Source organism: Corythoichthys intestinalis, chromosome 11 (assembly GCF_030265065.1).
Source record: "Corythoichthys intestinalis isolate RoL2023-P3 chromosome 11, ASM3026506v1, whole genome shotgun sequence".
NCBI classification, from domain to species: domain Eukaryota; kingdom Metazoa; phylum Chordata; class Actinopteri; order Syngnathiformes; family Syngnathidae; genus Corythoichthys; species Corythoichthys intestinalis.
In genome coordinates, this window is record NC_080405.1 from 8,003,367 (window position 1) to 8,029,031 (window position 25,665).

The 25,665-nt window shown below is 38.9% G+C and overlaps 1 protein-coding gene across 1 annotated transcript in view; it reads right to left on the minus strand.

Moving 5' to 3' along the window:
• Positions 1-4,934: 4,934 nt before the first annotated feature.
• The window catches only part of mgarpa (mitochondria localized glutamic acid rich protein a), a 52,239-nt gene continuing 31,508 nt past the window's right edge, over positions 4,935-25,665 (minus strand). Inside the window, exons 5-8 of the mRNA XM_057850226.1 lie at positions 10,845-11,099; positions 8,771-10,146; positions 8,141-8,187; positions 4,935-6,391 (exon numbers count right to left, since the gene is read on the minus strand). Of these exons, the coding sequence (XP_057706209.1) occupies positions 8,152-8,187; positions 8,771-10,146; positions 10,845-11,099 (1,667 nt within the window). The 3' untranslated portion in view covers positions 4,935-6,391; positions 8,141-8,151. The remainder of the gene's footprint in view (positions 6,392-8,140; positions 8,188-8,770; positions 10,147-10,844; positions 11,100-25,665) is intronic.

Sequence of the window (25,665 nt, forward strand, 5' to 3'; positions counted from 1 at the left end):
GAGGTGTTTATGTTGGTGAGCTGTTCCATTTTTCCTCCTCACATTATGGTGTGTGTTACTCCCAAACAATTCAACTTTGGTTTCATCAGTCCACAAAATATTTTGCCAAAACTTCTGTGGAATGTCCAAGTACCTTTTTGCGAACATTAAACGAGCAACAATGTTTTTTTAGACAGCAGTGGCTTCCTCCGTGGAGTCCTCCCATGAACACCATTCTTGGCCATAGTTTTACAAATAGGTGATGTGTGCACAGAGATATTGGACTGTGCCAGTGATGTCTGTAAGTCTTTAACAGATATTCTAGGGTTCTTTTTTTTTTTTTTTTTTTACCTCTCTGAGTATTCTGTGCTGTACTCTTGGCGTCATCTTTAGTGGACGGCCACTCCTTGGGAGATAAGCAACAGTGCCAAACGCTCTCCATTTGTAGGCGACTTTTCTGACTGTCGATTGATGAACATCCAGGCTTTTAGAGATGGTTTTGTGTCCTTTCCCAGCTTATACAAATCAACAATCCTTGATCGCAGGTCTTCAGACAGCTCTTTTGACAGAGCCATGATACACTTGATAAGAAGCATAGTCTGATGACTATGCTTCTTATCAAGACAATTCTTACCAGGTGTGTGTTGCTCCTCAGTGATTGGGCACACACCTGACTTAAATTGTATGGAAAAAAATGGTTTCAATTGCTCTTTAACTCTCCTTAGGCAGAGGGTTCACTTACTTATTTTTACCTTTTCTGTCGTTGTTTGCATGCAACCATCATTAAAATATAAAAACCTCTAAATGTTTGGGTGGTTTTAGTTAAAGCAGACAGTTTTTACATCTGTGTGATTTTGACAAAGATCAGATCACATTTGATGGTGATTTTATGTAGAAATGTGAAAAATTCCAAAAGGTTCAGATACTTTTTCGTACCACTGTATCTCAATGACACAAAATCACGTCACGTATCACGGAAACCTAAATACTTAAATATATACGGCATATACTGGTAGCACAGTAGATGACTGTACGTCCCCCTCACAGTTCTGAGATCAAGGGTTTGATTATTTGCTCTGACCTTCCCTGTTTGGAGTTCAGATGTTTTCTTGGTGCCTGTGTGGCTTTCCCCCAGAGTCGTCTGGTTTCTTTCCACATCTCCCAAAAACATGGTAAGCTGATTGGATACTCCAAATTTTCCACTGGTGTGAGTGTAAAGGGTTATTTGTCCCATTGTGCCCTGCTATTGGCTGGCAACCAGTGCCGTGTCTACCCTGCATCCTTACCATTGTCAGCTGGGATGAGCACCAGCTCCCCCCAGATCTGGCATGAGGATGAGCGATACGGTAGATGAAGACAGTGGAGTGCTTTCAGGGCCTTGTACGCCTTTAGAGATGACTAAAAATATTGTGCTCCATTCAAAAAAAGTATTATACATAATATGAGTAATACCATACACTTCGTAACCTATTGACATGGCAAAGGAAATGGGGCCGATTCGTCGGGGGTCTATTTTTAAAAAATCTAATATTTACAAAACCAAAGCTGCTACCGACCGAAAACCAAAACAGGCATCTACCTTTGCCATATATGAGTGTCCATGAGCAGCACCATCAAGAAATTCAAAGATTTTTTTTGAATTTAAGTATAACAAAACTTAAAATGGCTATAAAATTCTCACAAAAACACCAAACGCAGAGATAATCACCTATATTTTCTGGATCAATAATAATATTTAACATCATACGTTACTTTTTTTTCTATTTACTGCAACTTTTCAACTGCTAATAAATCACTCAATTTAACATCAGAAACGTAATACTTGAGGAAAAACCTGTTTACCAGCCTCAGTTTTTGGTTAGGATTAAAAAATCTGAGGGAAGGCCAAACTATGAGTTGGTTTGTTTGATTCCGTCAATCTCCAATCACATTCGATTTTAAGTTGGCAGACCACCCAAAAAAAACCCCAAAAAAAAACGCTTTTAAGCCTTTCCTAAGTTCTAGACGAGCCTGATTGGTGAGAAAAGCGAGACACACACAATATTTGGCCATATTGGCCCAGGGAGTTGGTGTTAAATCCTGGTTGCCATGCAAAAATGGGGCCAGTAGAGGTGCCGTGACGAGCATGAACCCACCTACCTGCTTGACGCGAATCGTTTTCAGGCATTTTTGTATTGAAATACACCTCCAGACAGCTAGACTGGCACGCCGGTCTTGTGATCACCATTGACACTATTTTTGGCCACGCATGCACAGATGTGATGGCCAGTTGTAGTGATCAGGGTTCCCATTGCACTTACAGTATTTTCATGTAAGCAGCAGCTTGTCAAAATATTTACATTTTGTCACATTACACTCACTCATATTTTAAGAGAATTATACTGTACAGTATGTCAAAGACCAACCATAGACTTCACCATCAGTTGACTGGACAGCTTCTCCAGACATTGTGCCACGCCTTCTCGGGGGGGCCGACCCAGGCAGAGTGTTGAGGTGGCTTTCATTGTGATCAACTCAAACCATTGTGATCAACTCAAACACAAGCTGCGTTCAAACGCCAGATTTAGGTGGAAAAGGACGAAAGTTTTACTGCATACAAGCAGGCAGGAGTGTCTCAAGAGTGATTTGGTCAATGATTAAAGGTAATTATTATATAAAATAGCATTATGCATGCACTTTGAAATGTTAAGGGAAAAATTAATGGGAAATATTTCCGTGAAATGAATGATAAATACCCGTTTTGCTTTTAACCAAGAATCTAGACTGTTTTATGTTTATATCTATAGAAAAATTAGGGAAATACGCTTTATTTACAAGAACTTTCATCTCTAAAAGCTCCTTGTTTTGTGACGGCCAACACGTTGGATTTTGTGTTTATACACAATTGCCTAACTTTAGCTTGAAATATTTACGTAAAATGAATGATAACTGCCCGTTTTTTGTTGTTGTTGTTGTTGCTTTTAACCATGAATCTAGACTGTTTTAAGTTCATACCTGTAGAAATTCCAGGATGTACGCATATATTTACAAGAATTTTAAACTTAAAAAGCTCTTTGTTTTGTGATGGCCGCCATATTGTATTTTCTATCGATACACGATAGCGTAACTTTACATTCAAAGGATTAGGTAATTTTCAGCCAACTGCCTGTTTTTTGGGCAAAAAACTACTAATTTATACATTTCTGTGTCCATACATACCAGAAAAATTGCCTTTTACGTGTTTTATTTTATGTAACATTTCAATCTAAAAAAAGACTAGTTATATATATATATGTTAAATATTGCTATTGATCCTAAAAATATAGGTGATTATCTCTACATTTGGTGTTTTTGTGCATCTAGCGTAAAATGAGAATTTTATAGCCATTTTAAGTTTTGTTATACTTATATTAAAAAAATCATCGGGAATTTATTAGGGATCGGCTTTGAACTTTTTGATGTCACTGCTCATTGAGACTCATATATGCCTAAGCGAGGTGCCCGTTTTGATTTTAGGTCGCTAGCGGCTTCGTTTTTGAAAATATTACAATTTTAGGTTTTTGAAAATAGGCCCCCACGGATCGGCCCAGAGCCCAGTGTCCCGTCAACTGATAGTGAAGTCTATGGACTGAACAAGATAGTACCTTTTCTCGTAGGCACCGTCTAACTGTTTGGCTGTTTGTACTCTAACACACCCAATATAAAATAAATACGGGAGCACTTATACCATAGTTTAAGGAGAACAAGCAGAATATAGGGCATAAAAGACACATGATGCCTTTCTATTATGGAAGCCCAACGTGTGTGTCATGAGCAAGATTGACGCACACACTCTCGCAATCAGTTCCCCCGGCGGGACGCTCTGTCCCAACACAAGGAGCCCCGGAGAACGCCCGATATCCAACTGATAACACGACTGACAAGACTCCAGGAGTTGACGCTGAGGTGGCAAAATCCCCAACGCTCGTTGCCCGGACAACAGTAACTCCCGAATCCTCCTGCCCAATCCACAAAAGGACAATAATCCCAAACACACCCTTCTTCCTGCCCACGGCCCGCCCCGCGAGAGCCTTCAATGTTTAACTAAGTGTTGTCATTTTTCTTGGGAACCTTTTGTTGACTTCTGATATGGTGACCTTGGAACGAGTTTGCCTCCGCGCCTGAGTGTTACTGTTTCGCCTTGCCGTTTTGAACTCTGTCGACCTGAATCAATTGTCAACTTGTTTTCAGTGAGCCTTCTTTAAACCTTTCAAAATGGAGTCAGTACAAGGGGTCAAGACTAAGGGGGAATGCGCGGTGTTTGCCCTTCCTGCTGGATTGCTGGAGTCCTACCGGCCCAGCTCATTGGAGCTTCGCCAGTTCGGGTCCGGCGGTTCGGCTGGCGCGATTCCAGCGGTCTGGCTAGAAAGTCAGATTCCTTCAGGACCAACACAAATACTGTGCATGATTTTTATTTTTTTGTCATTTTTTCATTTAACTTTTAATTCATTGGCTGCCATTGATGGTGATAGATGTCCAATCCATTTTGATTGTGAGGGTTGGCAGTGATCCAACCCCCCAGCGCCACAGTCAAATTGGACATCTATTGCCGCCAATGGCAGTGAAACATGATCATGCAACGCTAGCCTTCCCAGTTGAAATCGATATGGTATCAATAACTACCAATGGCAGTGAATGAGTTAAAGGGCCACAAGCAGTAGTGGAATGTAACGAAGTAAAATTACTTCGTTAATGTACTTTCGTACTTTTTTTTTTGTATCTCAACTTTACTGAGTACAGATATGAAGTGGTACTTTTTCACTACATTGTACAGCTGCTACCGGTATTTTTTACTCCAATACTTTTCAAATTGTCGCCTGCATTACACATTGTTTTCTTTCATGTGCCAAGTTCACAACCAACAGGTGAGATGTCAACACTATATTATGCAATGAATAAAACAAAAGACAAAATAATTCATTCTGTAGAAGACAAAATAATTGTTCTATTTTTTATTTTATTTTATATGAACCAATGAAAATTACATTAGTGTTCTAATGTTTTGCTTATTGAAAATACTGTATATTTAATATCAGGAATGAAAACATGAGGAACAATTGAGGTAGTTGTCTACTACTGGGCTTACCTTGTTTCCCTTCTGCTACAATGCATCATTATGTCTAAAACAGTTAAAAGCAAGATTTAGAGACCGGAAAGTTTGGTACAGGAAGTCAAGAACACTGTAGATGCAGATCACATGTAGCTGAGGAGGAGTGTTGGGAAGACCAAAGCATGAAATATGTACAATTAATTGGAGTGAGCGTTCAACTAACAGTAGATGTGTGGGAATGGAAGTGAGGGTCAGGTTAAAAACAGTGACTAAATGACTGCACTTAAGTCACTCAAGTCACTCAGACACAGCAGCACATTGATCTCCAGAATGTCACAACTGTCCTGAGGTTTCATTTTACCTGACAGATACAAAACATTCTATAAATGTCCCGTATGTGCTTTTCTTTGCTTGGTTCATTTTTGTGTCTGCAGCAACGACTTGCTAAAAAGCTCCAGTTTAGTTTTCCTATTCTCCCAGACAGTTTGTGACTATCCACTAGGTATTTCAGCAAATTTATTCCAATGCCTACTAAGGCATTTTTATCGGAATTTTGGCTGTAAAGTGGTACCTCGAGATACGAAAGCTTCGGTATACGAAAAATTCATTTTATGAAGTTTTTCAAAAGCTTTTTTAGCTTGATGTTATGAAAATAAATCATTCGGCATACAAAAGATAATACTACTATAATAGATCATTCCTGCTCAAGTTTAAAACTCGCGCCATAATATCCTGCGGTCCTATTGTTCAGAATTTTCCCCATCATGCTCAGCACCATTTTCCTGCTTTCCAATTGGCCTATTGTTGATGTTACGTTTCAATTTGGGTGTCGAAGTACGATAACGTGTGGAGGCGTCATGGGGAAATGTAACAGAAGGAAGTGTTAAACGTTGTTTTGGCAACGCAAAATAAAGAGTGCTGACGTCTTCGCCAAAAGAGCACAGGTCTCCTCTCATTTTTGTTTCAAGAGGAATGTTTTTACACTCACACATGGTCTATTACAGGTATTAGCGGTTAGGTATATTGAATGATTCAAATGTATTTGGCTCTTATTTCAATCTGGTTTGGAACAAATTAGGCAATTTACTTGTGAAACGCGATTCATTATACAAAAAAATTCATGATATGAAAGCCACTCTAGAACAAATTCCTTTTGTAGCTTGAGGTACCACTGTATTTAAAATATATACAGTATGCAACTAATCCCAATCGCGTAAGGGGTACTTCATTCTTCAAAATAGTGATGTTGTACACCCTTTTATCACATTTCGGCATTTTCTTTAAAGGAAAAAGGCACATTCCTCCTCTTCTGCGACACTGGAGCCATCATTCCGGAAACGTTAACTGTGATGAAGGACACAGAAACACATAGTTATATTATCCACATTGTAATGAATATATACAAAGGAAATTGGAATATATACAGAGGTATGAAAAAGTATCTCAACCTTTTGGAATTTCTCACATTTCTGCATAAAATCATCAAACGTGATCTGATCTTTGTCAAAATCACACAGATGAAAAAAACTGTTTAACTAAAACCACCCAAACATTTATAGGTTGTCCTTTTTTAATGAGGATAGCATGCAAACAATGACAGAGCCTAAGGAGACTTAAACAACAATTGAAAGCAATTTTTACCAAATAATTTAGGTCAGGTGCCCAATCACTGATGAGTGGTTTAAAGCTGCCTTTCTCACTATAAAACACACACTTGGTAAGAATTGTCTTAATGAGAAGCATTGTCTGATGTGCATCATGGCTCAGTCAAAACAGCTGTCTGAAGACCTGCGATCAAGGATTCTTGATTTGTATAAAGCTGGGAGAGGATACAAAAAAATCTCTAAAAGTCTGGATGTTCCTCAATCGACAGTCAGAGAAGTTGTCTACAAATTGAGAGAGTTTGCTACTGTTGCTTCTCTCCCAAGGAGTGGCCGTCCACTAAAGATGACACCAAGATTTCAGTGCAGAATACTTAGAGAGGTAAAAAAAAAGAACACAAGTGTCAGCTGAAGACTTACAGAAATCACTGGCACAGTCCAATCTCTCTGTGCACACATCAACTAATGTAAAACAATGACCAAGAATGGTGTTCATGGGAGGACTCCACGGAGGAAGCCACTGCTGTCTAATAAAAAATATTGTTGGTTGTTCAATGTTCGCAACAAGGCACTTGGACACGCCACAGAAGTTTTGGCAAAATATTTTGTGGACTGATGTAACCAAATTTGAATTGTTTGGGAGTAACACACACAACATCATATGAGGATGAAAAATGGAACAGCTCACCAACATCAACACCTCATCCGCACCGTGAAGCATGTTGGAAGGTGCATCATGATTTGGGGCTGTTTTGCTACCTCAGGGCCTAGACAATTTGCAATCATTAATGGAAGAATGAATTCAAAAGTTTATTAGGATGTTTTGCAGGAAAACCTGAGGCCTTCTGTCAGACAGTTTAAGCTAAAAAGGGATGGATACTGCAACAAGACAATGATCCAAAACACAGAAGTAAATCAACTTCAGAATAGTTTCAGAAGAACCAAGACAAAGTCAAGACTTGAACCTCATCGAGATGCTGTGGCATGACCTAAAGACAGTGATTCATGCCAGCTGTATTTCTGACTGAACTACAGCAGTTTTGTAGAGAAGAATGGGCCAAGATTAGTCCTGATCGATGTGCCAGACTGATCTGCAGCTACAGAAAGCATCCGGTTAAAGTTATTGCTGCCAAAGGGGTGGGGGGGTGGGGGGTGGGGGGTGGGGGGAATTTATTAAATGTGATGGTTCACTTATTTTTCCCCCTTCTGTCATTGTTTGCGTACTATCCTCATTAAAATATAAAAACCTATAAATGTTTGGGTGGTTTTAGTTATAGCAGATGCTGTTTTTTTTTCATCTGTGTGATTTTGACAAAGATCAGATTACATTTGATAGTGATTTCATGCAGAAATGTGAAATTCCAAAAAGTTTACATTTTTTCATACAGTATATATTTGTAATTTTTATTACCATATTAATAAGCTTTCATTCCAAAAACATCATATATAACATTATTTCATAGAAAGTAAAACAATATAGAATTTGCAGTACCTTAGTTGAATTTACTGCATTTGGATCCTAAGAATATGTCGATTGCCCTGAGGAGCAGAATTTCCACATTAAGATTAGTTTACATGGAACTCATAATTAAAGATGCGCATAAGCAATAACACAACAAAATTATTGGGACACAACGCTACAGTAGAAATAATATAATTAAACAACTGCTGCTGGCCTTCCCTCTGTGGCTATAAAAGACTAATCAGCTGAGATTGTTTGGATTTGATGCCCAAAGTGGCTGAGCAACGTTCGGTGGGTCAGGCACAAATATTGGATGAAACAATCTCCATATCAAATAACCTCAGAGACAAATGGCATTGGGGTCAGAACTCTGTACAATTTATGGCATAGATAGATTCTTGAGCTCTGCTTATCGTTTCCCTCAAAGTTAAAATAATTGTACAAAAATTTCTGATGAGATACCCGATTAAAATTTGGTTGAGAATATAACAGGAGGCCAAGTCTAACCTCTATATGCCACAATACTTTGGACCAAATACTTTATATTTTGAATGAAAAGCACATTAAAGCGTCCTAGACAAAAAAAGTCATGTAAAACAAATATAACATTTCTACAATGAATTTTAATTTCACTGATCAATGCAATATTACAGAAAGTACCTCATCTTCTGGTGCTGGGATGATTCTTCCACTCATTGGTGCCACTCCTAGCACTTTGGGAGATTTATCTGCCTTAGGTGCTCCTTCCAAAACCACAACTATGTACTCTTGCTTGGGATTTTTTTGTATACTTTCCTCTAGAGGTAGGGGTTCTACTTCCACAAGTGGGGGCGCAATGTCAAGATTTGGTTCTTCTGTTAGAAGAACTACTGTTTCAGCTTTAAGTGACGATGTCTCCTCAACCACTGGTAAAGCCTGTACTAGTGTTGAGGATGGCTGAATAACTGCTGTAGTCTCTTCAACTGCTTCAGTTGAATCTTCAGGTGAAATAGACTCCTCAACCACGGGAGCAATCTCTACAGTGTCTGGGACCTCTTCAACCGCTACTATAGGAACAACTAAGGGAACAGGATCTTCAATTGCTGTCAAACACTCGTCATGTGCCATGGCCTCTTCAACAACTGGTAACCCCTTCATCTGTGTTGGAGCCTCCTCTACAGGGGTCGCCTCAACCACTGGTATAGCCTCTACAAATCCTGAGGCCTCCTCAACCGCTAGTGTAGGAACAGTTGATGGCACAGGATCTTCAATTGCTGACAAGCACTCTTCATGTGCCAAGGACTCTTCAACCTCTGGTACCCCCTTCATTAGTTTTGGAGTCTCCTCCACAGAGGTCGCTTCAACCACTGGTATAGCCTCTACAAACGCAGAGGCCTCCTCAGCCACTGGTACAAGCTCTACTGGCTCCTCTACTGATGGTACCACTTCTACTGGTGTTGTGGCCTCTTCTACTTGCAGTGTAAAATCCCTTGTTATCGGTGCGAGTTCTAATTGTATAGGAACCTCCTCAACAGTTGGTGCTGTCTCCAAAGATGCTGAGGCCTCCTCAACCACTGGTGCTGCCTCTGCAAATACCACACCCTCTTCAACCGCTACAGGTGTGAGCACTTGCTCAACTACTGGTGACTCCTCTACTGCTGGTAAATCCTCTACTGGTCTTGGGACCTCTTCAACCTCCACTGTAAAATCCTCTTGTTTTATAGACTCAACTGCTGGGGCCTCTTCAACTGGTGGTAGAACCTGCAATGGTGTTGCCGCATCCTCAACCAGTGGTGCTGTCTCTGAATGGGGGAGCAATTTCTCAACCAGTGGTTCAGGCTCTACTGCGGAATGGGCCTCCTCTACTACTGGTAAACTTTCTATTAGTGTTGATTGGGCTGCCTCTTCATCCACTATTGTCTGTGCAGTCTGAACAGACTCCATTACTTCTTGGGGCAGAGGTACATCTTTGAGTGCTGCTTCATCAGCAACTTCGGCATGTACGGCTTCTTCCTGTACTTCAGATATCTCCAGCACAGGGGAAGCTGTCAGCACCACTGCAAAATAAAATCCAGCCATCCCAAAATCAATGATGCTCAAGTTTAATATTGCAGTGTTCAGCTCAGACAACATGAAATTGTTAGCCAAGGTGAGAACTGAGAAATGATCAGTCCTTTTACTTTGTGGCTGGAATCTTCAATAGACACACTGCTCATTTATTATCTGTACCAATTACCCTCAGGAGGGTCAGCAGGGTGCTGGAGCCAATAGTAGCTAACTATGGGCAAGAGTACACTCTGAACTGGTTGCCAGCTTATAGTAGTAGACATACCGGTAACATTTAATTGTGAATTTTGACCACAGCTACCTCTGACACCATGACACGACAGCATCATAAAAATGGGAATCAATACAAATTAACGACAATGGTAATCATTTATGAGATAGCAGCTTTATTTTCAATCAAATATACTTAGATACAGTAAATGTTCACAGTGCTCATGATGCAAATTACAGGAAAACACTCTGGATGTTTTTTTTTTTTTGTCCTAGAACAATATGTCGACGTGGGTAACCAAGGAACTGAGGTGTTTCAAAGACAATTACCGGTACTTGTTTTACAATCCCCACAGACTTTTCAGCAGTCATTGACAAGATTTAGAGCATATATTTGAGAACGTGTGTATCCTTCGAGAATGTGAAAGACCTCAGGCCTCAGAGGTAGCTGTGGCCTCCTTATGGGAGGAAGTCATACCATTACTTTCAGCGTTCTCAGGAGCAACTTGTTCTGCGATGGCTTGGGCACTCTCCTCAACAACTTCGGCAACTTGGACCACTTCACCTGCAATGACTTCTACTTCCTCTGCAGCTGCTGCAACCTCCTCTGCTATCTCTGCAACAACCTCAGCACCCTCGACAACTGCTTCCAATACGGTCTCTGAGATACTGTCAGCCGCTACTTCAGCAGCAACTTCCTCACTGGCTTCTTCCGCTGATCCCTCTTCATCCCCTACAACACAAGAACAAGATTATAAAACAGAATACTGTGCTGATTAATGACCTGACATTTATACTAGTGCTGGGCAACATGGAATGAATGAAATGCTATCATGATAACGGCCGTTTATTGATAGAAATTTGCCACAATATGACATTATTATTTGATGAACAATTATAAAACAATGACAGCTTTTTTTCCTCCTTCCCTTTGTTTTGAATTGGCATGAAACAGTCCTGTGAATATGAAATTCATCAAGAATTGCTGCTTCGAAATATCCTCCTGGATGTGTTTTCTACTGTTAGCGTTAATTAAATATCGATAATATAGAAATATACCGTATTGGCCCGAATATAAAACGGTGCTTTTTGCATTGAAATAAGACTGAAAAAGTAGGGGTCGTCTTATATTCGCGGTCTAGACATTATACACATTCACGACGCTAGATGGCGCCAGATATCATTGAAGAGATGATCTGTCATGATAGATCTCAGCTACTCTCCCCATTCACGACGCTCGATGGCGCCAGATATCATTGAAGAGATGATCTGTCATGATAGATCTCAGCTACTCTCAAGTTTAACCAGTTTGCATTATGTTATTGCAATGTTTTTCCTTATTCAGATTTGCTTCAAGACTATAGTTACAGTTAGACTTCACTTTGATGGTTAATGCAGTTATTGCAATTTTGTTGTTTTATCACAATAGATTGGTTTATTTACATTTAAAAAACCAGAAGACATTCACTTACGAATGTGATTGCTTGCACTTTAGTTTACATACTTAAATGCTCAGATCTTAAGATTTGAATGAGGCAAAATAACATGCTTTTTCTCTCAAATAAATTGTTATAATCATTTGTTTCAGTTGTATTGTAATTATTTTCTGTATAGAAATTAATTTGGTGTTCAAAAAGTCTTTTTTTCAAACTTGAGTCTTGAAAAAGAGGGGGTTGTCTTATATCAGGGCCGTCTTATATTTGGGCCAATACGGTAGATAATTAAACTGTGAGAAACATATTGAACCGAGGTTCATCCCCTTCTTCCATATTTTCATTTTTATTTGATTTATGTAGTCTTAAAGCAGCCCAAAGAAGCTTTCTTTTTTTGTTTTTTTTTTGTTGAGTTTGGCTGTGCTTGTTGACAAAAGTGTTTTACCTGTAGGAAGGCTCCATTTTTGTTATACGCTAAAATGTTTTTTCAGTTATATTAATTTATTTATTTAGATAATGTTGAGTGGTCTTAAGCCAAATGTTTATTTTTTGCATTCCTGGATAGTTAAGAGATTATTAACAGATTTGTATTTATTGTGAATGTTAATATACTTAATGTTCAAATATTGCCATTTAAATTTGCTAATAAAATTCAGACATTTATTCTGGAAATTTTCAAACGGTTTCTTTAGAAATTTTTGAAAACAAAAACACACCTCCTTAAAACTAGTTACATTCCTTTGTTTTTAGTGTAAATCTACGAGAAATAAGTGAAATGATCTGCCGGTGCTTCAAGTAAATTTTCCTCACTTACAGTTCTTGAAAAGTAGCTAGCTGAAAATAAGCTTAGAAGACTTATTTTAAGCAAAAAAAAAAAAAAGCTTGTTTGCCAGAAATGTTGTTAAATCAAGGATATTGTTCAAAATAGCGCTGCAGCCATTGATTGTTTTAGTAGTCGATTACTCGATTAACTAGTTAGTTCGAATAATCGAGCCTCAAATGGTAGAAAAAAAATATATGATCCAAGTACAACAAAAGAACATTTGGCTAACTTACATAGCAAAAGTCCGCTAGCTTAAATGCTGTTTTTTTTCTCCAGTGCTCTTAACAAATGGGTCAAACACACATTCCCAGAAAAAGTGGCTAAATATACCTATAAACTAAATTACGAATGCATTAAAAAAAAACATTAGCTCAAACAAAAATGTTGCTTATGTTGGTCTTAACAGGGAGCAGCTGGATTCAGCCAGGTGAAATGTGTTAAAGTTACATCATATTCACTGTTGCCAATAGGTAAAACTAAATGTAAACACTTTCAAAACAAACCATTACAACGCCACTTTAATTAAACGAATACTCAAAACAGCAAATTTTAATTCGAAATAATTTTCTAATCGAATTACTCGAGTTAATCGATTAATTGTTGCAGCACTAGTTCAAAACATTTGAAAGCAAACTGTTCTGGATTTAGGTGAAAAATGACCAACTTTTAGATGCATGGGCTTAATAAGAACAATTAGTAAGATTTACTTAAGTGGAATAATCTGATGTATTGATCTATTAACTAGTCTTCAAGACTCAAGATGGAAAAAATTCAGATTAAGACGTTATAAATTTGCAGTGAGAAAGTTAGTGTAAATCACATTTATTTTGCATTGATCATTTAGTCTATCAATTAATTAGATTCATATTCGTGAGAAATCTAGCCCTCAGCCCCGTTCACCCAATCTGTTTGGTCATAGATATATCCTGCCCCCAGCAAAAAGTGTACATGCAGGTTATGCTTATATATCGTCCCTACCAATATTGAGACCAAACCTACGCACTTTCAAACTAGCTACATCAAGTCTCCTCTAGGGGAAGACAAAGCATGACGAATACAAGCGATCAATCAGAGGACATGTACGCTCAAGCACCAGAATGTTCAGTTGCTTTAGATCCTTGACCAAATTGTTTTTGTACCCAACCCTATTTACTATACAGAAAATAGTGGACAAGACTCCGGCTTCGTAAATTCGAAATCACGTAAGGCGTGTATGTCGTAACCCAGGAACTACCTGTATATGGTTAACAATTGATGATTGTGACATCACAATTAATTTTTGACTTCACATGATTCACTATCAGATTGTTGGTAAAGTGTATCGTCATATTGCCCAGCACTAATTTGTAACACATCTATTGGAAATTCCTTCTCAAGAATTCTGCCATTGGATGGCTAATTTAAACCTTGAATCTGGACATGCAGGTTACAAAACAGCCTGCAACACAATGACGAAAGCTACATGCTGAATACTATTTACAAAACAAATATTAGTCATTTGGAAAGTAGTATTAGGAAACGTCTTCTTTCCATTTAACTTTTCAAGTCTTTTCAGAGTGCTGTGCCTTGTCATCTAAAAACATTTAGAAACCAATATGGAAGCCAATCAGATTGGAAATAATAATTCAAACAGCAGTAAAAAAAAATTCAATGACAAGATCAACAAGCAGGATATCATGTTTTGGGGTATTCATTTCCCAATTTCAAAACATCCATTATCTATTCCGCTTATCCTTACTCATAGACTCATAACTATTGACGTGTCACTTCGTCATTCTTTGCGCGACGCCTTATCAGAGGGGGGCCAAACTTCATTTAGTAATAGCCGAAGACGGCACACGTTCAAATATGTCGGATTTAAGCTTGGATTTACTTCCGATTGGATTTAACTACGAAAGCTGTACCGCATACAAACAGGAATGATTGTCTCAGGAGTTATTTGTTCGAGGATTCAAGGTAAATACTGTATTTTCGAAGCATTTATTCGCAGGAATTTTCTTCTTTGTTTACATATGGGGGCGGCTCATTTTCGTAACTGACTCGCCTCATAGTTTACTTTTAACCAAGAACCGAGACTGTTTTACGTCCATATCTAAAAAGAATTCAGGGATTTAAGCATTTATTCACAAGAGTTTTCGCCACAAAAGCTATGTTTACGCCAGTCGGCCGCTAGCCTCATTCGCTAACATAGCAGCATTGTACTTCGTCAATATACGTAAAATAAACGCAAACTGCACGGTTTCTTTGCTTTTACCCAAGAATCGAGACTATTTTACGTCCATATCTATAAAGAATTCAGGGATTTAAGCATTTATTCACAAGGGTTTTCGCCACAAAAGCTCTGTTTATGGCAGGCGGCCGCTAGCCTCATTCGCTAACATAGTAGCATTGTACTTCTTCAATATACGCAAATTAAACGCTAACTGCACGGTTTCTTTGCTTTTAACCAAGAATCGAGACTGTTTTACGTCCATATCTATGAAGAATTCGGGGATTTAAACATTTATTCACAAGAATTTTCGTCAGAAAAGCTCCTGCTGCGCTAGCCTCATTTGCTAACAGTATATAGTGTATAATGATAATAAAATGCTATTCTATTCTATAATAAGTTGTGATTGTATAGAGAATTTATTAATAATCTATTCACCTATTATTTATAAATTGATTCTGCATGTTTTCCTCAAGTCTTACGTTTCTGATGTTAAATTTGAGTGACTTATTAGCTGTTGAAAACTTGTAGTAAATAAAAAAAAAAAGTTGCTATTTTGGTCAAAAACTTATATTTGTTAAATATTGCTATTGATCCGGAAAATATAGGTGATTATCTCTGCATTTGGTGACTTTCGTTAATCTAGTGTAAAATCTGAGACTTTTATATTTTAAGTTGTGTTATATAAAAAATAATTAATCGGGATTTTATAAGGGAACGACTTTGAATTTTGTGATGCCGCTGCTCATGGAGACTCATATATAGCTAAGGTAGGTGCCTGCTTTGGTTTTAGGTCGGTAGCAGCTTTGGTTTTGTAAATATTTCAATTTGAAATTTGGAAAATAGGCCCCCTACGAATCGGCCCCGTTTCCAGTGTCATGTCAATAGGTTATGAAGTCTATGCCTCACTAAGGTTGCGGAAGCATCCCCGCTCACTATAGGCAAGAGGCAGTGTAGACCCGGAATTGGTTGCCAGCCAGTTGCAATTCAAACATACACTTTCCAAACATCAATATAACCTCAGTGAAAACAGACTTGACAATATAAAATGCATGCAAGCATAAGGGAGACAAGTCAGGAAAGGAAAAAAGGGGGAAAAAATGCGGTTGGTAAATGAGATGACAAAGTGGGAAAGCTGAATATCGTTTCTTACCACTAATTACCAAGTTATCAGGATCTCTGGAAGTGATTTGGTTAGTGAGGACAAACACTGAACAAATATGTGCATCTTTACTCTACAATTTAAAATGTGTCTAACCTGCACTGGTGATACATACAAAATGCAGTACCGCAGTGTTTCCTCTAAATTCATTTAGGAGTGGCGGCCCACCACAACTAATAGAACCTTGCTGTCACTCTTTAAAAATTCTTATAAATTTCTTCCTCCTTTTTTTTTTCAGGGCAAATGAAAATGGCCAATTTGGAGGCCTGAACATGCACGAAAAGTCACCAAAATTTGCACATACGTGCGGAAAATTGTAAATTTCGATAATTTTGCAACGTTGCAAAAAAAAAAAAAAAAAGTAACAAAATGGCTCAGTGGCGCCCCCTTGAAATTTTAAAATTGGCCTATAACATTAGGGTCTGTCTGCGTAGAGCAATGAAATTTGGGGAGTCTTTACCTTGTCCAAAACCGCTCCAAAAAAGCATTGGCACCCATATTCCAAACCCAACAGGAAATCGGTTATTTTGGATTGAATATGAAATTTTTATCGATTTACAGGGTGCACATTTGAGACCTTTTCGCCGAGGGAGTTAGTTGGATCATATTCAAAATTGGTGAGACTGTTCAGGAGACATATGAGATCTTAAGTTTTTAAAATGGTGCGTTTTCATTCACGGGTCTGACCTGGGCGTGGTGCCAAAGTCGGCCATTTTTTCGGCAAAATGACAAATTCAGTAAATTACTAATAGTTCCTTGACACAACGTTCAATCTTTTTCATATCTGGCATGTATGTGCGGTATCCCACCCTTAACACGAGTGCATTGAAATATTACCCATTAAGCCTAGCGCCCCCTAGTGAGAACAGGAAATGCCTTTTTTACGAGACAGTTTCCTCCTCCAAGGGAAAAAAATCTGTTGACCTCAAACCTGCATCAGGGGAGCCTTAAGACCTGTGTTCAGGTGCCTGATGAAAAATATTGAGGTTTCGTTGAAGCGGAGGAGTCCAAACAGGAAAGTGAAAATGACCGTCAACAATTTGTCTCGCAAAAAACTTTGAACAGTCATAACTCAGCAGATATACAACATATCTGCGCCAAACTTCTCGTGCTTATTGAGAGTCATACCCTGATGGGTCTTGTAGGGGTCATTTGCATCAACTCTACAGTGCCAACTAGTGGCGACAGAAAGGAGTTTTAAAACAGGCCTTTCCTACTGGGTTTTTTCAACGTAGAGCAATGAAATTTGGGGAGTCCATACCTTATGCAAAACTGCTCCAAAAAGTCTCTTGCACCCATTTTCCAAATCCAACAGAAAATCAGGTATTTTGGATCGAAGGTGAAATTTTTATTCTTTTGTAGGAGTAAGCGTGGACGTAGACGCTTTAACGGTGGAGTACAATAGTTTACATTGGAATAGTGCAATATGTGGTTGGGCCCCACCACATATGTGGAACGAAAAGTGAAAACTGAGGAAATGTTACATATTTCAATCATCGACTCACTGTTTTTTTCCCAGCAAAATATCAGTAGCAGGAATAGACAAAGAGGAAAGGAAAACTTTTGCAACATACCTGGATGCATAATTTTACTTTTGATTAAAGAACCCCACCACTGGCTTAATAAAGACCCTGAAAAACATTGTTCTCCTTTCACCTTCTGCATATTAGGAAATGCAAAAGGATCCACTGATAGAAAGACTTGTAGTTCTTTAACACTAGGGGACCGTTTACATGGTGACTCTCCGAGAAGACGAAAAATTTCAAATGTGCATCTACATGGTTTCGTTTCCATTCGAACAATGTCGCAATTCCGCATGAAAACGATGTAGTATTCATGCCAGGCCCTAGGGGGCAATGCAGATTTACAAGGGGACAGCGAATGATGCACTTTGACCCTGCGGGGCTCCTCAGCCCGGAAGAAAACATGCCCGCCCATTCGAAGCAGTGGCATTTTCCTTTTGCTCCAAAAGGCACAAAAATGGAAACATTAAACATATTTAAATGTAAAAATATTATTAAAACAGTAAATAAAAGCCGGCGTTCCGCCATTTGCAGTTTTTAATGTTAAATAGCACCGCTGCACACGCCCAATGTTACGTGTACGAGTGCTGACGTTATCGTCGCGGGTCTGGCGCGGCAGTAGCCTTTGATATGCATGCGAAGCAAGCCCCCTCATTCCCCCGCAATCGAATTCTTCCACTTTCGAGGCAGGATTCAGAATTTTGCGTCTTCGCCTTCCGTCTTCGCCGACACCATATGCACGCGAGGCGAGTCCGCAACTCAGTCATTGCGTCTTTGTGTCGCAGAGTCGCCATGTAAACTGCCCCTAGAACTACTAAGGGTGGATCAGTTGATACAAATCACTTATGTAACCAGAGAAGGATCATTTGACCCTAATAAGCATATCTTTTGTGAGCACTATGGTCCTCATTAGTCATTCCCATTCACACTGACAAAACCACAGGGTTGGATTGCTCCAATTAACATCTTGAGTGAGGCAGGGCTGCCTTGGCTTTGTCGGACAGTGGACCGCTCAGGCAGGCAATCGGGCGGACAGACTTTTGACAAAAGCTGCAGTTTGCCTAGAATGTACTGTATACTGAAGCTTGTGTTTGCGGTGACAAATCAGCTGTTTGAGCTGCTGTGGAAAGTTCTTTGGTCATTGTGTACTTCAACATAATAAACTGTGAACCTTGACAACTGAATGTTGGACTTGTTAAGACAAAGTAAAGGTGCTTGATGGGATTTGTCCCAGATTTTCTAACACTCGATTTATTAAAATGTAGACAGTCTGGTTTCGCTACAGTTCTGGATGCTAGTCGTAGTTTCATGTCACATGGCCCTCTCATCATTTTTACACTAACCCAGGAGTTGGCAAATCTGGATTTGCAAATATTCAAGATGCTAATTGCAGCTATCCAGAGTGAAACCCCTTTTCACACCTAGGCCGCTTGATTGCTTGTTTAAGTGGTCTATTGTTTGACAAAGCCAAGTAGTCAGTTTGGTATCAGGGTCATTTGACACCTTTCTGGTACGTCTTTAAACCCCCCCCAAAAAAACCCGTAGTTCCAGTGTTAAAGATAAACGTTATTATGAGTTTAAATTATTTTATATTGAAAACCCTTGTGATGTTTTCGTTTTTATACAATTTGTAAAATTAGTTTAACTAGGTCGCCGGGCGGTGACGTCACATGGTTACGCTGCCGGGCTTCCAGAGTATGACTCAAGCGACATAAACATGTCATCTGTTCAGCGCTTTCAATTTGAACCTGAGAGGAATATTACAGCACTGTCGATATTTCACAAAATGAGCAGCAACAGGAAAAGACTGAATGAAACGAGACAAGAATAGGAAAAACTATGTTCTGCCAAAATGTGCTACACTGGCGAAACATTCTACAAGAGGCAAATTTGATACCCAAAATACTACCGTGCAATTTAAGCTTGTTTTGTTTAGATGAATACAGACAGAACCTACTAAAGCTGCCTGCAGAAAATACTTAAACGTAGTAATGTCAATTAATATTAAATATACTACGTAAGTAATGTGGTCAACAGATCAATATTCTGCTTTAGAGCTACCACAAGAAAATATAATGCTTAAAAGTATTAGGGAAACACATGCAAAAAGTATTTTGAGGCAATGAAAAGAATAAAAACACAAATAGCAAATACGCGCCGTTTTTAACTGATGAGCGCATGTGTTGTGTATCATTCGTCGAGTGACAGTGACAATCTACGTCATCAGCCTGAGCGTCCATAAACCATGGCGTCCTATGTAGGTCAAAACATGTACTAAATATTATAGATTTTTAAATCAATGGCAATATTTTATGTGTTTTGAATAACATATTTTAGTAAAAGAAAACAAATATGGGTTATTAGACCCTACAAGTCTATAAGTCCGAGGTTCCCTTTAGGTACAGAAAAACGTAATTTACCTTGCAAAATAACGAATTACTTTGTACTGGGATTAATAAACTAAGACAATGCTATTTCTTATAGTAATATATAATGTGTAATAAAGAGTATTACTTTTTTGAATAAAGAGCCCCAACAGTTTTGGTTGGCCAAAGCACTTTAAAATATCATTTAGGCGTAGCAAAGGAAAGTTTGAAAGCCCCTTTTAATGTATCCCAAAGCCCTGAACAGTGTTGTTTTCGTCGACGATGACGATAACGAAAATATTTAATCAAGGAACACTCTTTTCATGACGATAACGAGCTAAAAATGTGTTATGGGAGACTAAAATATAACACGAAATGTAACTCGTAGGGTTAGCATAGCATTCGCGTTAGCATTAGGCTAATGCTGACGGTGAGTGTCCTCTTAAAGGGCAACTGAATACCTTTCCGGATTTTGGTGTAATTTTACAAATATAAACTTTGGACGAGTTCATCAAAACAACCATGAAATTATCAACATGTAATTGCAAGGATAATTTGCGTTTTTTTTTTAAAAAGTTTTTTTGTACTTCGTTAATGGTCCCTTCGCAAACCCGGAACGTGACGTAGATTCCCCGACGCAACAGAGAAGACTATCCACAGCTAGCATAGCAGCAACAACGATGTTAGTGATATTTCCACCAAAGGTAACCATTCAGGATCGCGCTTTCGTGACGCTACCGATGGCAAAGGCTCCCAGGAAATTGATATAGTAATAAATTCACATGAGTAGACCTGTCAGCAAACCTATCTACTTATGACAGGGCAACAGCAACAACCAAAAAAAATGTCGCGCTTCAACAAACAGGCAGTAGGAGTCCCCCTCGTTTATCAACAGAAGTGCATAAAATTTTAGAATCAGAGGGTCTACTTATGTCTTTGTAAAACCAAGGTTGCATTGTTGTAGGTTTTCAAAGCTGTCGTCGCTGAAATGATGAAAACAATGAGCCGATTGGGGACCTGTATGCATGCTCACAAAAACGGTCCAAACCTTTGCAGGAGACGTTTTTTTGGACCACTCATAGAGTCTCAAGTCTTCCTGTGAGCAAATCATCGCTTCACATCGAGATGGCATGACGAATCTCGCGAGTAAAACCCAGAAAATGTTTGCAATATATGGCGAGGATAGCTTGGTGCTATACAGGGGGGAGAACAATTATTTGATACACTGCCAATGCAGGCATGAAAATGGGTCAGGGGTTAAAAAGGTGAGAAGGGTGTGCAGGAAATATGTTCCAGTGCACTGTACACCCCAACAAAATATTGAGCTCTGTCGACCCACACTGTGTTTCAGCAGGGCCGTGCAGAGACCGGTGGAGGGGCGGGTGCTCGTAGATCAAAAGGGGCACATGAACAAGTATTTAATACACCTTAAAACAACATAACTTCAATTTTAACCAGCTTTAGATAATAATTGGCTGCGACTGTGACATACTTTAATTGGGAGGGGGCAACAGTGAATAGAAATCAAAACTGTCATCCACACTTTCTGGCTATGACTCAGTCAGTCTGCCTCTTTTCTTCCTTCAACCTCTGCATCAAAACTTCCTTCCTCAACTTGTTCATCTGAGAACAAACCACATCAGATGGTCACTGAGCCACCAACAGCACAGTTTTCTCAAAACTATTATTTCATTATTATCCATACTTAACAACTCTAGCACCTAATGATTAATAAAGCAATGACATAAAATCTTTTCAAAAAATAACATTGTAATTGTGCTTATAATTGTATTTAATACCCGACTATCCTTGCAAACCTGTTCTTACCAGGTCTGCTATTCACCCAGCTGATGAGGTATCCACTGCCTTTAGCAGCCTCATCCAACTCCTTTTTTATCCCTCAATCTCCTTTCCCTTCGAGGCATGTCTATGTAATGAAATATAAATATTAAAAAAAAAAAAAAAAAAAACAGACTCCCCGGTGGCTTTTAGTTTTAAAGCTTTCTTAATTTCTCTCTCAATAACGATGGAGGTAGATTTGTGTTTTTATTATTCAATCAAAAAACAAAGTTACTTCTATCAAAAACAAAGTTGCTTCAATCAAAATACAGTTATACTTTTAATCCCAAAAAAAGTCACTTCAATAAAAAAAATTTTTTTTTTGATTGCAAAAATAAATTTGAGACAAAAAAAGCATTTGAAAACTATTTTTCTTGACTGAAACAAATTTTTCCATTGAAGTAATGTTGTTTTGCGTTTGGGCCACATTTTGGCTAGGACATTTGTGTTTTTATTATTCAATCAAATAAGTTGCTTCAAACAAAAAAATATATATAAAAAGAAAAACTTTACACATGTGTCAATCACCGTTTAACAAAGCCTAAGAGGGTTTGAGTAGACTCACTATGAAGCATTTAATAAAGCCAAGCATTTTCTTACTACTTTATTCTTGTTTAAAAATAATTCGGTGGAGCAGTAACATGTTTAAAATTTATCATAATTCTTACATTTTGAAGTGCTTGAAAACCATTTATAAATGATAGTTTGGTGAAAAAAAGTGAAAAAACATGTCTTATATATATATGTATCTTTTTTCCAATGTAAAATCTGAATAAATACATTGAACACACACAAAAAAATGGGGGGGGGGGGGGGGGGTACTTCGCGGTTTTCACTTATTGCAGCGGGTTCTGGTCCCTATTAACCGCGAAAAACGAGGGATCCCTGTATTTCTGAAAAGCTTTAAGAAGCAAGAGTCATTCCCACCGCTCGTCGGGCCGGTGTTGTGCCGACACCGGCCGTCAGCTCAAGTCCCAGCCGAAAATAACGCGTCTAAGGCGGACGACGGGAGCGATGCGATGCGAGGCGACCCCTCAATCCGAGAGCATGCCGATTAATTTGACTCAACAGTGTGTTTCTTCGTTTATATTACCGCTAAATACACAAGCTTGACGCCAATTTAACGGGAGCTATGTTTTTTTCATGGGAGATTTGGCAAGCTCTGGCAGTGTTCAACGCAAGCTGCAACGAATCGCATTAACTTTTTTATATCGCAAAATGTGAAAACGATTGAAACCATTACTCACCAAATTCAATCTGCTGGCAAATACAGGCAAGTGTGTATGCTGCGCTCTGGTCTGCCCCGGTGTGGATAAGGCCTGCTTTTTGTTTTCGCAGCTTTGCAATGCAACCAAAGGCTCGCCAAGCACTTCTTGTTTCACGTAAGGAGTGCGCGCGTTTGGAATAATGGCACGCAGCTTGGGCCGATGATTGGTTCTCGTCAGCGAAGCATCTAGAAGGATTTGCTGACTGTCCGTGTCACTTTTTTAAAGAACCGATCAGTTTACGTACTAAGTTAATCACATGATGATAATAATAATAATTATTAAATAAAACCTCCCGACCCCCCCCCCCTCCCAAAAAGAATTTCTCCTCGGATCTACGCAATTCACGTAGGTCGCCCTTTTTGACTTCAAAACGGCGAATTTCGCCGAAAGGTGAGAGATTTTCATGCCTGCAATGGGAAAACCCATTGGCAGTGTATCAAATACTTGTTCTCCCCACTGTATTTCCGTGTTCAGAGTGGTGGCGACGCTCCCTGGAAGCTATGTCATCAGGTAGCGGTCGGCAGGGCGGCGCGTCCCTCGTTGCTATGGTGTTGCTATGGCCATAACTCAAAAACTACGCGGTCAATTATTATTTTTTTTTTTTATGTGACTTTTTGAGACAGCGAATGATGCATTTAATACAATTCAACCGAGTAAAACACTCAAGAGCGAAATCCGAAAAGCTCTTCAGTTGCCCTTTAAACTCTCAGACTGTTTTTAAATACAGTTCGTGGCGTCCAAGTGGGTGTAATTAATTGAAAATAATGTACTATTTTATTGCTGAGTGTGTTGGCGTTGGCTACAATAAGTGCTCGTCGGTCAATGTTCATTCGAAATAGTTGGAAAGCTTTATTTGTGGAGTCAATTTTTCAAATTTTACAGACAAAAACATTTTTAGTAAATGTCGACTAAAACTAGACAAAATTAGTCGAGTTTTCGTCAACAAAAACTAGATGAAAACAAACACATTTTGAGATGACAAAAATATGACTAGGACTGATAAGTATTTTCGTCCAAAAGACTAAGACAAAAATTAAAAGGGCTGGCAAAAACAACACCGCTCTGGAAAGTTAGGAACTTTAAGTAAGCGCATACATCAGGGATTTCTCGGTTGTGGCTTGTGAATATACATTGGCCAAAAAAACATCTCTCTCTGCTAGCCCCTCTCCTTATTAAAGGCAATCTTTGAAGCCAGAGCTTGCTGAACACAACCAGTTTAAATTTGGGGACCTACCGCTCCACGGGCAAGTTCAATCATGCCTTGCCGCACCTTTACAATAATCTGCATGTCAGTGTTGTTTGTCATTGAAATTGTGCAACTTTCCTCACATTCTTTTCTTTTTCACTTTCTTGTAATTGCGCTCATTTTATATATGGCTAGAGTCATGGAGGCTGTGTTAGAAATATTGATTCGCAGTCTTGAAAGCTCTTCAGGGGAAATTTGTAAGAGAACATTGAGACACTTCTTGTTAGGTTGGAGATGCTGAAAAGCACCCCCATTAAGATGAGAAATCAGCAGAAAAAGAACTGCCTTTTGTGGCCGTAACATCAGTAAAATAGACAAAATTATCACCTTTTCTTATTGTGCGAATGCGCTGCAATTAACGCAGAAGTCTCAAATTACCAAAGGTCCACATACATGGAAATCGGGCAAAAGTAATGACATACAACCTAGTGATAGTCAATGTGCACTGGAAATAAAATACAAATAGTCCCCAGGTTACGACATACCCGACGTGATTTCAACTTTACGACGCCGGAGTCTCATCCGCCATTTTGTCACTTTTTTTTTTGTGATGCATGCTTTTATTTTGCCGCAAGAAGCATAGATCAGGTACCACTTCCACACACGAGTAACAGCGCGTGTACACACGTATTTGAGCACATGAAGAAGAGTGCACGTGCACGTGCACACAGGACGAAGAGCGCAATAGCTCCTACGAAGAAGTCGCGCAGTTAAGTGAGAGGGGAAAGAAAGCCTACGCGCACATTCGTTGCTTGTGAAGGATCCATGTTTATGGTGTGTTTTTAATTGTGGTCAAATACAACTAGCAAAAAGTATGGAATCAATAGTCTCGGAAGAGCACTTACACAGACATTTTATCATGTAGAACAAACTCAGATAAAAAGCTTGAAAAAATAATGAATTAGTTCAAAAGTGCAACCCTTTGGCATTCAGAAACACTAAAGTAAATGAATAAAAAACATTGTGGTGGTTAGTAAATGTTAATTTTATAGAGTAAGTGCAGGGAAGAATATAGGGAATCACTCCACTCTGAGGGAAAAAAAATGGAATCATGAGAAACAAACAAGGAAATAACAATCAAAACACATCTCTAGTATTTAGTAGCACCACCTCTGACTTTTATGATGGTTTGCAGTCTCTGAGGCATGGACTTGATGAGTATTCTTCATCAATTTGGTGCAAACTCTCTTTGATTGCAGTTGCCACATCATCCTTGCAGGTCGGAGCCTTGCTGTGGACCATTGTTTCCCCCAATTTCCACCACAGTTTATCAATAGGGTTGAGATCTGGGCTATTTGCAGGCCATGACATTGACTGGATGAGTCTTTCTCCAAGGAATACTTTAACAGTTTTAGCTCTGTGGCATGATTTATTGTCAACTTGGAAAATGACAAACATTTTCAATTGAAGGGATAAGAAAGCAGTCAAAA